At 42.3% G+C, this 18085-nt stretch overlaps 1 protein-coding gene across 6 annotated transcripts in view; it reads left to right on the top strand.

The window, feature by feature from the left end:
* vwa8 (von Willebrand factor A domain containing 8) overlaps positions 1–18085 on the top strand; it is a 257379-nt gene that overhangs the window by 173947 nt on the left and 65347 nt on the right. For all 6 annotated transcript variants that reach the window (XM_069889575.1, XM_069889576.1, XM_069889574.1 and 3 more), the window contains 5 exons: positions 1306–1444; positions 4618–4817; positions 10442–10558; positions 13531–13595; positions 15912–16037. In XM_069889575.1, coding sequence (XP_069745676.1) covers positions 1306–1444; positions 4618–4817; positions 10442–10558; positions 13531–13595; positions 15912–16037 — 647 coding nt within the window. The remainder of the gene's footprint in view (positions 1–1305; positions 1445–4617; positions 4818–10441; positions 10559–13530; positions 13596–15911; positions 16038–18085) is intronic.

Genomic DNA, 18085 nt, shown 5'->3' with positions numbered 1-18085 from the left:
GCACAAGAATAGGCTTTTTACCCCACCATGTGTGCACCTACCTTGATGCCAATGTAACTAATCTCATCTGTCTGCATAAGAGTCCATATTCCTCCTGAGCTCTGCCTGTTCATTTTCCTGTCTAAATCCATCTTAAATGTTGCTATCATTTCCCTTTTACTGTGTTGCAGGCACCAACACTCTCTGGGTTAATAAAACGTAACCTACACATCTCCTTTAAACTTTTCCCCCCTCACACTGTAAACCTGATGGGGGAGGGGGTGGAAACTCTCTCCACTCTCTCTGTGCCTCTCTTCATTTTATGCACTTTTGATCAGGTCACCCTTCAGTGCTCCAGAGGAAATAATCCAGGTTTGTTGGGAAGAATAAAAATGGGATTAATATTGTATTAGTGTAAATGGGTGGTTGATGGTTGGCACAGATTTAGTGCTTGCTTCTGTGCTGTATGACGACTAACTTCATGATTCTATGACAGCTTCAGCCAGCAAGACTGATCTAGAGCAAATGAGCTTGGGTTCACTCAGGAAATTTCAGGCCACCAAGCCAGCATTCCACTACTGTTTTAGTTTATTTCTCATCTATGACATGTTAATGATCTGCATGCTTACATGCTCTCTCTTTCTTGACCTCTTTGCTTTTTCCTTTAACCATTTAATAAAATCCTCTAATTTTAGCTAACCACATGTTTGCCAGCTTTTAGGACAATTGTTGGGGTTTACCCATTAGTATGTTCCATGAGTACCACCCCCTCCTTCATCCCCCTGGTTACCACTGGTTTCTGCCACCTGACCAGTTGCATTTGAAACACTGTTAGATATGGACTGAACATCAGTGTCGGGTATGGACAGTATATCACTGTTGGGTATGGACAGTATATCGCTGTCAGGTATGGACAGTATACTGCTGTTGGGTACGAACAGTATACTGCTGTCGGGTATGAACAGTATACTGCTTTCGGGTATGGACAGCATACCACTGTTGGGTATGGACAGTATACCGCTGTTGGGTATGGACAGTATACTGCTGTTGGGTATGGACAGTATATCACTGTTGGGTATGGACAGTATATCGCTGTCGGGTATGGACAGTATATCGTTGTCGGGTATTGTCAGTATATCGCTGTCGGGTATGGACAGTATATCGCTGTCGGGTATGGACAGTATATCATTGTTGGGTATGGATAGAAGTTCAACTAATTAGAGGCAGCTGATACTTTTAAAGCATGCAATTAGGAATTTTTTTTCATGATAACAGATTCATAATGTAGCTTGGAGAGGGTGTAACTCTTGGTTTTTTTGTTCATAGGGTCCCATCTACCTGAAGGTTCAGCGATATCCCCTAGGAAGGCATGAATCAAGGGGACTGAACTTCACAGAGGAACAAGCCCATTGGAGAATTCCCCTGAATGAAGTTGATATTGTTTGTGATGTTGCCACGCTGAAAGGTAATGCCTTACACCTACAAACAGCAAAAGGCGAGCTTCTCTCAGCCTATCTGATCCACAATACTCTTGCCATTGGTTTTAAAATCCCTTTGAATTTCCTTCTAATTTAGTAACAGGCTCACCTAGCCTATGAGCCCAAGCTGCCCAATACCCATGTGACCAATTAACCGTACATCTTTGGAATGTGGAATGAAACCAGAGCACTTGGAGAAAACCCACGTGGTGCAAACTCCTTACAGACAGTGCCGGATTTGAACCTGATTTGCTGGGTTTGTAATATCATTGTGCTAACTGCTATGCTAGCAGCTTTTTATATTTTCATCAAATCTTAATTGGAAAGAAAGCCATAAAGTTGAAACTGACAGATTATTTCCCACTAAAATTAACATGTAAGAAAAAAAAATGGAAAGCAGTCCATCAATATGTGGACATATTCCAAACCCTGCAGAATTATTTGGCAGGAAATCTTATTCTTGTAAATGGATTTGCATGCAGCTGGCAATACTTCTAAAGAGATCTCAATGTGTCCCAAAGTGATGTGCAGCCAGTGAACTTCTGAATTTCTGGTATGATTGTTATCTATCTATCTTTTGTATTTATATCTTATTTATTATATACTGTTGAAGTTTAAATCTTACATGCAGCCCTTTCGGCTCTCAAGCCCATGTCGCCTAATTACAATCAATTGACCTACAACCCGGAACATTTTGAAGGGACGGAGGAAACCGGAGCACTTGAAAGAAACCCACACAGACACAGGGAGAACTACAAACTCCTTACAGACAGCGCCAGATTCAAATTCCAGTCACTGGTGCTGTAACAGCATTGCGCTAAATGCTAAGCTAACCCTGCCACCCTTTTTTTTGTAAAGTATCTGTTTGACTGCAGAAAGTAAGAATATTGGTCAATATATGGGTTGTACAATGTGTATGAGAATAAACTCTTTAAGCATTATTCAAACTGTAATGTGAAAAGAATAAGAAAATCTATGTTTGTGATTTTGACAGAAGAGCCAGCTGGGATGGCACTGTCTTTTTCTTCACGTTAACATTATTGTCCACCTCACTGACAAAAGGCAAAGGAGGAAAAACCCAACACCCAACCCCAACCAACCATTTTTCCCCTGCAGCCGCTGCAACCGTGTCTGCCTGTCCCGCATCGGACTTGTCAGCCACAAACGAGCCTGCAGCTGACGTGGACTTTTACCCCCTCCATAAATCTTCGTCCGCGAAGCCAAGCCAAAGAACAAGCATAAAGAGATGTTGAACAGCATAGTTAAAATAGGGTATTCCTTAAGTGCTGCACATAAGCAACCCTCTGAAATATTGCACTGATCTCTGGATCAGAGATCAGTCAGTCCTTCTGACTGAAATAAAAGTGTGTAGCCTTGAGTTACAGTTGGCCCACATAAGATGTATTGTGGGACTAGTGCCAACCAATCATGTTTCCAAAATCCTTGTTCTGAATGACCAGATTCAGCTGAATTCCTCGTGGAACAAGTCATCTGAACTTCCACAAGTGAAGTTAATTTATTAAATGTTTTTAAAAGTCGAGGGACAAAGACGGGAAAGGAGGAGTCCATTTTCACTGAACTTTCACAATCAGTTTTTGTTGTATATTTGGCATAAATAGCAACAGAGCACAGCTGGTTGGTCACTGGAGACTTCAAGCTATCAGCATTGGAGAATATGTTAAGATGCGAATCACTACTGTTAACAGCTTATTAACACAGCAATGTCCAGGTTAATGCTGAGGGAGATATGTCAATATCTTTATGGGTCAGTGCGAGATGTAATGAACAATGTGTCAGGTTGGTTCAGGGAGCTCCCTATTTGTCCCGGCAGCTCCTGTCCTTTAGGCAATAATCAGCTGTTACCAAAGCTGCTATTGGTTGGGACAGGCTCCCACCTTGGGCAATACTCTCCTTCCTGACATCCACTGTTTGGACTTGACTGGGAGCCATATTTCTATTCAAACCCAGAGCCTTTAGAAAAGCAAAGATAGGGAAGTGGTTCCCACAAAAACAAAGAAAACAATTAAAGAAAGATCAGCATTTTACATCATTTTCAAGTATAGTCATTATTATAATATAGATGACCTAGTGGCCAACTGTACAACCAGATCTGACAAACAGATATTTTGCAACCTGTTTCAGTAATGTTCTTTGGTTGAGTGAGTGAACTAGATCCAGAAACCAGGGGGATTTCCTTTCAGTGGTGTCAATAAATTATAGGAACATAGAAGAAAGGTGCAGGAGTAGTCCATTCAGCCCTTTGAGTCTGCACCATCATTCAATATTCATGGCTGATCATATGGTCTCAATACTCTGTTCCTGCTTTCTCTCTAAACCTGTTGATCCCTTTAGCTAATAGGGCTGCATCCAACTCTCTTTTGAATATATTTAATGAATTGGCCTCAACAAATTTAAATTCTTTAAATTCATTGGAGAGGCCAGAAGTAACTTGGTTTGATGCCTGGTTCAAGGACAGCATTCTGACAATGAAGAAAGGGAGTGTCAATTGGTTTTTATGCAAGTCTATGCTCTTAGGGCTTAAAGTGCACTTGATTCCGAATCGAGAATCCTGTCCACTGCATCTCAGCAAAAAGTTGCTGACATTGCTTTTAATGGGGAACAGTTGATTCAAGTGCCTGTTCTGTAATGTTCTATCTGTGCTGGGGACAAAGGAGATGACAGTTACTGGGATCTAGGGCAACAATCAATCTGCTGGAGGAACAGCAGCATCTGTGGGAGAAAAAGAATGGTCGATGTTGCAGGTTACAGCCCATCTTTGAGACTCGATGAAGGGTTCAGTCCTGAATTGTCAACCATTCTTTCTCTCCCAGCAGAATTAGTGTTGAATTCTATCAAGACTATCTACAAAATATGAAATACATATTCACACGAGCAAGACTGGTGGGGTCTTCCCAATCACATGCCCTGTAGCCAAAGCATAAACAGTATAGACTGAGCTATGCTAGGCACACAACCCTAAAACAAGGTGGATAGAGGGTAAAATAAGTCTGTGTTTGAGATTCATTGCTTTATTACAAGCAAGAGGAGGAAAGGAATTAGTAAGTTAGAAGTGCCAATGAAGCTTTCAGTTGTTGAATTGCTATGCGACTAAACAGCTTTTCTGGATTGTGCTCACTGATACACCATTGATCTCCTACAGGTGCAACCACAGACACCATTTACGTGGCTACGTGTAATCCAGTGTCTCTATACACAATCAACTTGCCAGGCAGCAGCATACTCTACGTAGATTTGTACGACATCTTCCCACGGAACGCTGTTGGAGTTTGGCAGCCCTTTGTGACGGTGGCTCCACTGAGCCAGCCACTCCATAACCAAGTCATACTACACGAGGACCAGGTACCTAACAAATATAGGCAATTCAGCAGCTCATTCCTGTGAAGCAGGAATCATGGTTTGCACTAATTCCAGGGATGTGAACCAAAATTGAAAAGATTCACCTCCCGGATTCTGTGGCACATTCTGTAATCTCCATTGTTTGGTAATGGAAATTTCCAATTCAGCACACCAATTTTCCCGCAATTTTCCTTCCATGTCACCTGTACTCTCTCTTTGATTTTGCATTGAATATTAACATTGGTTTTCTCTAAAGCAGGGGTGTCAAACTCAAATTCACGGAGGGCCAAAATTAAAAACTTGGACTAAGTCAAGGGCCGAACTAAATATTTATTGAAAATTTTCAACAACATCTGCATGTTTTCTCTTCTTTCAACATATGTAATGTTAAACTTTAGGATATAACTTTAGGAGGATAATGTTACAGGTCAGGAGTAGGTAGCTCAAGTTCACCCTTTGCTTGACCTGAGGGAAACCTATTTGGTCCCTGTGGAGATGTAGTCAGCATTCACAGGCTATGTCCATTTTGGCCTGCATCAGGACTCAGCATTTCCTGCTCACTCCTCAGGCTCTAGGCCTCTATTCACCCTCGACCCACCATCCCTCTACCTGACCAGTCCTTTACCCAACCTCTACTCACCCCTCACTCCACTCACTCTGCCTCTACCCACCCCATCCTATACACGCCCCTCTACTGCCTCTCCCCTTAACCTGTTTCTCCCTCTACCCATCTCTCACCCTCTAATCACCCCTCCCCTACTCGCCCTGCCCCTCCCCTTTTACCTCTTCCCTATCCACCCCTCCTTCTACCCATCCCTCCCTCTAACTGCCCCTCGCACCACCATAACTTCCCCTGCCCATTACTCCTCACCTACACCCTCTGCCCACCCCTGCTTACCCACCCACTCAGGCCCAGCGCGCTGCCGATCAGCCTTTGCGGACAGCCACCATCTCTTGCTTCACGTGCAGGGCCGAACCAGCCGTCCCTGGGGCCGCGCGGGTGCAAGCGCTGAAGGCTGTGGTGACTGGGAGAAGTGCGCTCACGCTGTGGAAGGGCCATCCAGTGCCAGTCGCGCGGGGCTCGCGCTGCCCGGGGGCAGTGCGCAGCCTGCCATGCCCGTCGCGCCGACAGGAAATCACAGGCGCTCGCCCATCTGCCGTACTGCTCGACAGGTGGGAGAAGTGACTGGTTGTGCGGGGAGCCTTCCAACTGGCTTGCCGGCTGATGACATCGACAGACTTCTCGTGTACAATTTCTCGTGTTACAATGGGGAAGGATGTGCAATGAAGGGGGAGGATGGTGGGGGTGACGTTACCAAAAAACAGTATCGGCTCTCGCTGCAGGGCGGGCCACCTCTAATACATTTTTGAAATGATCTTGCGGGCCAAATATAATTATATTGCAGGCCAAATTTGGCCCGCGGGCCAGAGTTTGACATGTGTGCTCTAAAGTATTAACCATGGAATTTGACAACAATGCTAAGTGTTCTTTGACCTTCTGTGCTACAGGGATGCCCACTAACTCTAGCTCTGTTTGTACTGGCTATGGAGCCATTGGCTGAGGCCATTCGTCAGGATCCAGAGTGAGATTATGCCACTTACGGGAGGGGATTATAGCCAATGCCAAAAAAACAGTTATCTAAAGTGGCCGTGAAATGGAATCAAGTACCTAGGAGTCAAAATAGATAATGATTTTTGTAATTTGTACAAATTAAATTATACCCCCTTGCTGAGAAAACACGAGGAAGACCTAACCAGATGGATGTCCCTGCCCATAACACTAGTGGGCAGGGTCAACTGTGTGAAAATGAATGTGCTGCCAAGATTCCAGTATCTTTTTCAGACCTTGCCTGTGACGTTGCCCAGGGTTTTATTTTAAGAACATTCTGATGGAATGGGAAGGTAGCCAGGGTGTCCATGGAGAAATTGTCCTGGGATACAGTGGGCGGATTATGGATGCCGGACTTTAAAAAATATGATAGGGCAGCCCAGTGAGGTACATCTCCTTTCTCTTTGGTGGGGGGGGGGGTGGGGAGAGAGTTACCATCCTGGATACAAATTGGCTTGCACTTGGTGGGCAAGAGGGTAGCAGAGGACTTTATTTACAAATGGGATGCCAACTTGCTATCTGGAAAAACAGACAACCCCATATTAAAAGAAATTATTCACATTTGGAATGACATTAATCAATATTTAGGAATAAAACCGGGGCTGTCTCCAAAAACGCCCCTGACTGCAAACCGGTTAATACCTTTGAAGGTGGGTAAAAGGATCCTAGACACCTGGAATAGGAACGGCATCAGGTGCATAGGGGACTGTTACAAGCAGGGGCATTTAATGTCATTTGAACAGCTTAGGCAGAAATATGATTTGTCCAACAGGACATTCTACTGCTACGTTCTGCTAAGATATTTTCTACAGGATAAATTACATCCAACTCTGGCCCTACCAAAGTGCAGGGACATAGACACTATGATTCGAAGGGGGATCACATGGAAATTTATTTTGGCAATGTATTTCCTGCTCCAAGTAGAAGGACCCAAACAAGGTCTCCATAAATTGAGACAGAGGTGGAAGTTGGACTTAGGAATAATGATTGATGAGCGATGCTGGTCCAACCTGTGTCAGACCAGCAAGACTGCAGTAATCAATGTGAGGTAAAGGCTGGTGTAATACAATTTTTTTGCACCAGCTGTACCTGATGCCGCAAAAGACTAAGCTGGAATTGTCGGATCAGTGTTTTAGATGCAGCATTGAGACAGGAACCTTTGTGCACACGACCTGGACATACACCAAGGTGAGGCCCTTCTGGAGAAGTCCTAGGGAAAATTATAGGTAAGGAATTCCCACAGGATTCCGAGCTGTTCTTGTTGGGCAATGTAATGGACATACTTATAATGAAGCTGCCCAAATTCCAAATTCAATTTGTAATGATCGCATTGGCAGTGGGCAGGAAGTGCAAAGCAGCTCGCTGGAAGTCCGACTCTTGTCTGAGCATTGCGCAATGGAGCAAGGAGATCCAAGCCTGTGTTCCCCTGGAGAAAATTACCTATAACTTGAGGGGAAGGTACAGCACCTTCCAAAAAATTTGGCAGCCATACCTGAACCAAATAGGAGCACGGTTGTGAAGGGGACAACTTTTCCTTAAGGTCTGGTTCGCCAATCCCTCCCCAATTCCAGTCCAGCCTGGAAAAGTCGGGGGAAAAAAAGGAAAATCGGCCAGGTCTCTCTCTGACTGCTGGACCAGATCAGACCCATAACTCCCTCATATGATTAATCCTCATGTTGTGAATGTTTTAACGTCTTAAATGTTCATTTTTGGTTGTTTATGTGTTAAGTGTTTAATGTTGATGGAATGGGGTGGGGGGAGGGAGAGGAATTAGGGGATATGGGGAGAAGGCAGGTAGGTGGAGTTAGGTCATAAATTAGATCAGCCATGATCATATTGAATGGCGGAGCAGGCTCGATGGGCCATTTTTGGCCTACTCCTGTGCCTACTTCCTATGTTCCTATGATGTTATGTTTGGACTCTATAGAAAATTTGCATAGATTGGATAAGTTGTAATTGACACAGATTTGTAAACACTGTTGACAAAGTTGTAAACTATTGAGTTCAAATGTGGAAAACTATAAATATTCAAAAAAAAGAGGGAGAGGAGGGAGCAAATCTAATCTGCTTCTTTCAAAAATGGCTACCAAAAGTCTTGGGAGTACAAAATGTCAGAACTCTTTATTAATTGGATGCATGAAATTTGAGGATAGTGGAAAAATATTAAAGAGTTGTAGTGATAAAGATCAAGGAGAGAGAAGGAAAACCACTGGAAATTGAAAAAAATATTTTTTCTATCCGGATACAAGTGCTGTGCTATTAATGCGCAGACAGGAATTTAATCCACTGAAGAGCACCCTTTGGGGAAAAAGGTTACAAATCTGTGTTGTGTCAACCAGCCAATTTAAAAATTATGATGCCAAATGGACAAAATAAGTCTTTTACTGATATTGAAGTAGTAAAGAACTTTGTGAACAAGCTAAAGAAAACTGAAAGAGAATGAGATAACTTCTTTGAACTTGATTTTTTAAAATTTGAATAATGACACTTTTTTCTTCCTGTACATTTGCATTTGTTTCATATTAATCCTTTGGGGGAAAAAAGAGTAACATTTTCTGAAATTGTTTTGCCTGGGAGTTCGGGTGGTTCGCCTCCAGAATCTAGACATGCATGTTGGTGGGTTTTCTCACTACCCGTACGATAGAGAGGGATGGTGGTGTTTAGTCTATTTTACACTAAAGGGGTTTTTTTTTACCATTTAGTAATGGTACTTTTTTCTTTTTTCATACTTCTTGGGAAGTGTTATTGGTACTGAGTCCTATCTTTAAGGGAAGGGAAAGTGGTCTCTGAAGGGAGTGTGGTGTGGGAGGACGGAAGGAGAGAATAATAATAGATATGATATTTTTTCTTTGGAATGTGATAATTAAAGCTTTTAAATAATGTTATAAACTTTCGGTTACTTTCCTATATTTTTGAATCTAACACTGATGCCCCTTAAATCTGGTTAAGTCAGGAAAATTAGATCCCTCTTGTTTGGATGGTAGTCCTCAGATATTTCTTGCTATTTTCTTGCTTTATTCTTTATTTTTAGGGATTTTTACCTTATTTCTTTTTCTTTAGGGGGAGAGGGGAGGTGGGTGGGGTAGATTAGATTTGGGTTTTAAAATCAACAGGTAACATGGTTTATATTATGATTATACTGTACAGTGCATTTTAAATATGGAAGCATGTATGACTTGAAAAATTCAAAATGAAATATTCAAACAAAAAAAAGTGACTTGAGTGAAACATTTGAGGTACAGAGGACAATGTGGATGTGGAGAGGTTGTTACCCCATGTGGGTGAATCTTTGAATTGATTATTGTCACATGTACAGCGATAGTTTTGCTAAGTTTTGTGTGCCTTACAGACAGCTTGCAAAAAGTCACCATACTCCAGTGGCACTTTGGATTTAGAAAACAAGTTTGTATCAAGATTAATCGTGACAATAAAGGCACTTACTTTAACATGAGTATTAACATAATGGAACATGACAAATAAAGTGGCACTAAAAAGTTTTTATTTGGCATGAAGGTCAGTGATATTCCAAGAACGGAGTAGAGGTAATCTTTGAGTCAGAGTTTTCCACATCTCACAACTACCTGCTACCTTACCTGCAGTGGGCAATTTGGTTCAAACCTTGGACAGTCATTTCAGGGTTTTCAGCCTGCTCTGGAGACAGAGAGAGGGGAGGAAATCGACAACATGCACTCCAGGTAAATCGGGCACCTTCCACTTAGATGAGATCCACATCTGATGTGAAATGATCCCAGTACACTTCAATTTCATTCACTTCTGTGGTCATTACATGTGAGAAGATCATTATGCAAACTTTGACAATTTCCCCTCAACTATTGTCCTGCCATGGTAGCTGTGACTAGATGCTTGGCAACAAGGCAAGAAGTGAATGTGCCTGGGAAGCTCAAATTAGAGTTCGCTTCTCTGGATGTGTGCAACTTCAACAACCCAGTTGGGTTGAGTGGTCTGTTTATGTATTGTATATTCTAAATGATTCATTTTTTTTGTCTTCCTTTCACAGAGCAACACAATCTTGTTATTAAACTTGACCAATGGTGCAGTCAGTCGAATTGTCTTCTCTGGAAAAGAGCAGGAACATCCTAAAAAAACACACTGGTGGGCAAATAAGGAGGACCAGGTCAGCCATTTGGTTTTCACTCCCTGACCATTACAAATGATTTGCATAATGCAGTAAATTTCCAATTGCCTGCTCTTCCACTTAAGGAAAGGTCACTGATTTCCAAATTGTATGATGTAATGAGTGGACTTACCCTCGAGAGTCTGAGTACCAGAATTTTATCTGGAATTCCGAAAACCGGCACCCTCCAAAAACTAGCACTTTTGTCAGTAGATGACATCTGCTCATCAAAGATGGAGTTTGGCACCAAACATGACCCTTGCTCAACTCCCATGTAACCCGTCGCATTCCACTACTTTATAAGTGCCTCTGAATCCCCTATACTTACACCTGTTCAACGTCGTGGCATTTTCAGTCGGCTTGGTGGCAGCTCAATGGCCGTCATCGCTAACCATAATCCCCCATGTTATTGAAACTACTGTACCAGCACCAACGCAGGGGAACAGAAAGGGGCTGTTCTCCCGGTGCTGGTACAGCAGGAGGCAGAAGGAGAGAGAGGGATGGCAGCACAACTCAGTCAGGCGAGGGGAAGAGACGGCAGCATGATTCGGGGTGGGGGGGGGAGAGATGGCAGCATGACTCGGGAGGGGGGTGGGAATGGAAATGGCAACATGACTTGGGTAGACTTAAAGGGATGGAAATCAAAATGATTCTGAAATCCAGAAGATTCCGAACAATGTCATGTGTCTGGTCCAGACGATCCCAGATAAAACATTAGGCACCTGTATAATATTAAAGATCCTTTATTCCATGATGGAATACAACTACACTTTATTTCTTCTTGAGGTTGAGCAGCATCAGTGGGAGGAAAAGGTTTGGAGCCCTTAATCAAATCTCTTGTGTCTTTATTTTGTTTTCGATTAGTTATGATTGGGAGTGCATTTTTAAACCCTGTCTTTGAACAGCCAACAAACAACAAGGTAGCATGTGGTGCAGCAGCTAGTGCGGGTGCCTTGTAGTTCCAGCAACCCGAGTTCAATGTTGACTTGCAACTCAATGGAGTTTGCAGGCTCTCCCTGTGACACAAGCACTCAGCGGCACAAGGACAGCTTCTTCCCCCCTGCCATCATATTCCTGAATGATCAATGAACCAAAGATACTGCCTTACTTTGACTTTTCATGCACTATTTTTATTTATTTTTGTTAAGGTGGTTTATATGAACTTTTGCACTGTGAGGCTGCCACAAAACAACGTATTTCATGACTAGTTCATGACAATAAATTCTGATTCTGACTATGTGGATTCACTCTCGGGTATTCTGGTTTTCTTCCCCATCCCAACTATGTGCTTGCAGTTAATTAATCAGCTCTGAGAAGTACACATTATATAGGTGGGCAAGACAATAAGGGCATGGGGTGATGGCATAGGTTATTGGGAAAATTGTTAGTGAAGGAGATTGCTCTGTGAACTAACAGTGAACTGGATTGGCTGAAATAGCTTACTCCTTTATCTTTAGGAAATACTTGCATATGGAAAACAATGCATGGATATTAAGCTACTATGGTATCATAATGTCTCTGATGCTTCTCTAGAATGTTATCAGTGGAAGCATCAAGGAAGTAAACAAATATTGATCAAAAAGGAAGGCAAACAGGAATAGAGGGCTTAGGCAGCTAAAGGAAAGAAACTCAAAGAAATAGGAAAGATCCAAGGGCTAATCAAGTAGAAGTGAAATTGGAGACAAGGGCTGCAAATGCTGGAACCTGGAGCAAAAATAATCTATTGGAGGTACTCACCGTTTGGTATCACATCAGTGGGAGAAAAAGAATTGTCGACGTTTCAGGTCAGAACTCTTCATCAAGTACAAGGTTGTGATGTTTGAGGGTTGATGATAGAACATAGAAATCTACAGCATTCGACCCACAGTGTTTTGCCAACCTAATAACTTACTCTAATTGCCTAGACTTTCCCTATTGCATAACCTTCTATTTTCCTCAGTTCCATGTACCTAGTCTCTTAAAAGATCCTGTTGTACCTGCCGCCACCACCATTGTCAGCGGTGCATTCCGTGCACCCACCTCTCTGTGAAAAACTTAACTCTTACAGCCCCCCTGTATTTACTCCCATTTAGCAATGGGGAAAAATCCTCCGGTCATCCCTCATCCTCCATCACTCTAGGAGAAAAGTCCAAGTTCAATCAACCTATCCTCAGAATGCATGCTCTCCAAACAAGCAGCATCCTTGTAAATCTCCTCTACACCCTCTCTGTAGCATCCACATCCTTCATGTAGTGAGGTGACCAGAATTGAACACAATATTCCAAGTTGGGGGCCTAAAGTCTTGCATACCTGCAACATTAGTTCTTGAACTCAAGCCTTCAGTTAATTAAGACCAACACGTCATATGCCTTCTTAACACACTATCAATCTGTGCAGCAACTTTGAGAGTCCTATAGACATGGATCCCAAGATCTCTCAGTTCGTCCACACTGCCTGGAGTCTTCCCATTAACATTGTATTCTGCTTTCAAATTTGACCAATTGAAATGAGCCACTACACTTTTATGGGTTAAACTCCATCTGCCATTCTCAGCCCAGCTACACAACCCGTCAATGTCCCTCTCTAGCCTCTGGTAACCCTCCACCCTATCCAGAACACCACCCACCTTTGTATCATCCACCACCTTACCAACCCAAGTCATGACAAGCCATCTATTTGCCCTCATTCCATGTCCATGTTCCAGACCTTTCCCATCTCAAATGTTAGGTCTTATTGGGCTTTCTCCATCATAATAACCTTATGGATAAAAAGATTTTATCTAACCTCTCCCTTTATCCTTATGGAGAGGATTTCCATTCTTCAGTCACTGACTCATTGAGCAACAACAGTAGTTTCCCATGTATTAACCTCTCCATTCTTTGTCAGTGACCCAATAGAGCTGTACAGAATGTTAGGAAAATATTGTTACTGAGAAATAATATTTTATGTGAGTGTCATAGTTTAAGCAAGCAATTTTATTTTCATTTATATAGGTTGTCTACAAAATGTGCCGAGAATTTTCACATAAAAATTGGCTTGTATTCTACAAGGAACAGGGGTAAGGTATTTTTATTTCAATGAGATTGATCTTTTAAACAAACTTGTTCCCATGTTTCTGCTTTGTCATTGCTGGTAAGAGATTTGCTTGGCAGTTATGTGTGTCTGGGTATTCAGTGTGACTTGGACGTTGCCAGGAGATACGATGAGAGACTGGAGTGTGCAAGGATGACCTTGTGGAGGTTTACATGAGGGACATAAGGCCCTTTTATATATTTTTAAAAAGGCGAATGTAAAGACAGAGATTCTCCATCTTTACATTGCTGCACTCATCTCCATAAAAGGACCGAAGGCTGATGGACTGCTGGAATACATTCCAGTTTCCAACTGCCTGTGGGATACCCTTAAAGGTGAAGTGAAGTCGCTCCACCTCCTCCATAAAATGAATGCCACTGAAAACAGGTGCAAAGGGGAGGGCTGATGACGTCACGACGACGCCATCAGCCCGCGACCCAGGAGCGCGTATTTTTTAAAAACCATATGGTTAATAGAGGCTATTACGTGATGCAGGAGATTTGCCTGAGTCCTAAGACTGCACGGATCTCCACTAGCGCTCTTACCTGCTCTTCGTTCGCCATTGTTGAGTATATGCCGCTTTCCCTTCTCGGCATGCAAGTTTGATGACACGGTGGTGGGCAGTGATACTGCTCCACTCGCCCCCACCTCCTTCAGCTCTGGAAGCTGGCTCCCAACTCAGCTGTGCATAAAGGGACTGCGGGATCCACCTTATAGGTCGTCAGCATAAAAGGTAAAATCACCTTTTTTCCCACTTGAAACTGCTATAATGTGGGATTTCACCATAAAAAGGCTAATAGAAAAGGTCAATGGTCACATGCTTTCCCAGGAAAAGGAAGTCAAAAGCTAGAGGGCATGGTTTTGAAAGGGGAAATATTTAAAGCATGCCTGAAGGACACATTTTTCACACAGAGGTTGGCAGCTAAGTAGAAGGAACTGCCAGCTATGGTCAAACGAAGGCCCACTATGCTGGTTATCCTTTGGATTCCGCGTGACCACCTGAATTTCTCCAGCACCCGCTGACTTTCTTGTTAAACAGTATTCTATCCCTGTTGTTCTAATAGTGACATAAATCTTTTGTATCCACCTGAAGAAAGGTGGTTTGAAGTCTCATCCAAAAGAACTCTGATTGAGTACTTTGGCATACTCTGGAGTCCGGAAGCTTAGATCTTGTGCTCAAGTGCCAAGAGTGGAACAAACTTTTAAGCTTCTAGCTTGGAGAGGCATAAATTATCCACTGAGTAAACCACTAAGAAAAGATACAGCTAGCTGGCTGACCATATGGGCAGAACTCCCATCCATTGAGGCATGAAGAGTGCAGATAAAAACTGCACATTACAGGGAAGAAACAAGTTGTAACAACTCCCTATGGCCACTAATTAAATGGGCTAATTGAAAATGACTTTACTCTCATAAACATTGCACATATACATAACAAATATATGGCGAGCTCTCCACTGGCCATTGTGTCAGAGGTGCACCAAAGAAGAGGTACAAGGACTGCCTAAAGAAATCTCTTGGTGCCTGCCACATTGACCACCGCCAGTGGGCTGATATCGCCTCAAACCGTGCATCCTGGCGCCTCACAGTTCGGCGGGCAGCAACCTCCTTTGAAGAAGACCGCAGAGCCCACCTCACTGACAAAAGACAAAGGAGGAAAAACCCAACACCCAACCCCAACCAACAAATTTTCCACTGCAACCGTGTCTGCCTGTCCCACATCGGACTTGTCAGCCACAAACGAGCCTGCAGCTGACGTGGACATTTACCCCTCCATAAATCTTCGTCCGCGAAGCCAAGCCAAAGAAAAGCACCATTTTCTCTGGATATATTAAATAATTTATCTCTGCATCCACTTTCTATTAATCTTCAGTACTGTCAATTGCTATGGTGACATAAGATGACAACTGCCAGTGAAAACTTACACCACAGGAATCAGTAATGTAATTGTAGTATGATAAGCTTGCAGGTGCAATGTATTATAAATGTGAATATATGGGTAGTGTGGAAGAGTTCAAAGAAGAAACAGTTGTATGTCATTACAACTTGTTTGAATTATGCCCCAATCTTTTAGATTGTCCACAGTTTCTTGTATTTCTCCTGTTGGGCAATACGACAGATTGGTGAGAGAATCACACACTGCAGTGCAAGCAGACTGCACACATTAGGCTGAGCAAGTCTCAAAATCTGCAGAGAATTTTCACAGATTATTTGAGAGTGAGAAACTAAACAGGCAAATCTGTTCGGTGCCATTGAAAGTGTTAAAGCCGCATGTTAGGTGACAGATGCTTCTGTTTTGCAGGAATTCCCTTGATGTATTGGATGTGCTGGAAGGACAGGCACACTCCCTCTCCCTACCGATCGTCGTGAAATCTGTTCATTTGGTTGCTGAAGACAGATGGCTACTAGTGGAACATAAAACTAATAAGTTAGTGTGGTACATTTATTTTAAATGTAACTATACCCACCAGTAAATTGACTAGATGCCTTAATGGCAAACAAAATTTGACGAATTAATGACAATAAAGGGATCTTGGAAGGAGTGGGGAAGGTTATACGCACTGTTAGTTATCACTGATTGCTGTTTCATTGACTTGCTTACTTGCACTTCTCAAGATAACTTGTGTTTTAGTCATCCTTTAATTTTCAAAGTACTTTATAGAAAATGAAAAATCTGAATAATCTCTGTTATAAAATATTAAGCTATGCAATCGCCAGATTATTGAATAATAATAATAGCGGTATCCTTGAATTATATAGTGTATAAACTGCTTCTTTTATTTTAATTTTTATTTTTCACACTGTGAACCATATCAATCAAAATGCATACAAACATTTCCCTCTTAAATATACACAGTAGCATTTTCTCCCCCTACCTTCCCACCCCCCTCCAAACCCATTGAATATTCCACATATACAATACAATAAAACCATTAAACAATCTCATCACACAATGAAAATACTTGAGCTGAGTTCAATTGAATTGTTTTATTGTCGCATGTAATGAGGTCCATTCTATGCTGAAGAGCCTGTTTCCATGCTGTTTAAGACATCAAGTTGCCTATCAGAGCTGGTCCACTTGTCTGCATGTGGCTCATGCACATGAGCCTTTCCTGTCCACATACCTAAACAAATGTATTTTTAAATGCTGCAAGCATCTCAGCAGACCAGGCAGCATCTGTGGTAGGAGACACAATGAGCTGTTTAAAATTGGGTGAGGGGAGGGGGATGTCCAGGTCCTTCAATAGTACTGGCAAAGAGAGGAAACAGATTAGTTTTCAGTGGCAGAGAAGGTGGGAGATGAATGGATCAGAGTGAATATCCCTGAAAGAAAGGCCCCAAGATTCCTTCCTGACCTTGTATATGCAACTTGCAACTTTGCTAAATTCTGCTACCCCATTAAAGTTGTAAGGAGATGTGTCAGGCCTGAATATGCCCAATAAAATCCAACCTGATCTCTTGTCAGATGGCAAAATTCTTTTTGTGCAGACCTGCATGAGCGAAGTTGAGGTATAAATGGGAAAATTGAAGGAATGGGAGAGATAAAGAATTTTAGTATTTGCTTTAGACAATCATTCTAACTACCAATGATATTTTTCTGCCTTAAGCTCAATAAAATACATTTCATTTACTTTCCAGCATCATTAATGTCATAAATAAATAAGAACCCCCTAAGTTGATTACAGTAGTTCCATGCCAAGTTCTTCAAGTGAATCAGAAGGCAAAAGATTGCAAATATTGAAGATATAACCATGTATAAATTATATAACAATTACAGCACAGAAACAGGCCATCCCGGCCCTTCGAGTCTGCATCGAACCAAGTACTCTCCTCTAGTCCCACCTACCTCCACCCTGCTCATAACCCTCCATTCCCCTCCTATTCATATACCTCTCCAATTTTTCATTAAAGGACAAAATGGACCCTGCCACCACTACTTCTCCCAGAAGCTCATTCCACACAGCTGCCACTCTCTGAGTGAAGAAATTCCCCCCCTCATGTTACTTCTAAACTTTTTCCTCTTAACTCATGTCCTCTTGTTTCAATCTCTCCAACCTGCAAGGGAAAAACCCTATCCACATCATCTTTATCTATCCCTCTCATAATCTTAAATACCTCTATCAAATCCCCCTTCAACCTTCTATGCTCCAAGGAATAAAGATCTAATCTGCTCAATCTTTCTTTGTAATCTAGATTCTGAAACCCACGTAACATTTTCATAAATCTTCTCTGCACTCTCTCTACCTTGTTGGTATCCTTCCTATAATTCACTGATCAGAACTGCACACAGTATTCAAAATTTGGCTTCACCAATGCCTTAAACAGTCTCAACACCTCCCAACTCCTATATTCTATGCGTTGATTGATAAAGGCCAGCTTACTAAAAGCCCCTTTCACATGAGAGTCTACCTTCAGGGAACGATGCACCGTTATTCCTAGATCTTCCTGCTCTACTGCATTCCTCATTGCCCTCCC

This window comes from Narcine bancroftii, chromosome 7 (assembly GCF_036971445.1).
Source record: "Narcine bancroftii isolate sNarBan1 chromosome 7, sNarBan1.hap1, whole genome shotgun sequence".
In the NCBI taxonomy this organism is placed as follows: Eukaryota; Metazoa; Chordata; class Chondrichthyes; order Torpediniformes; family Narcinidae; genus Narcine; species Narcine bancroftii.
Note: the sequence above shows the minus strand (reverse complement) of the source record. Positions and strands in the feature narration are given on the sequence as shown.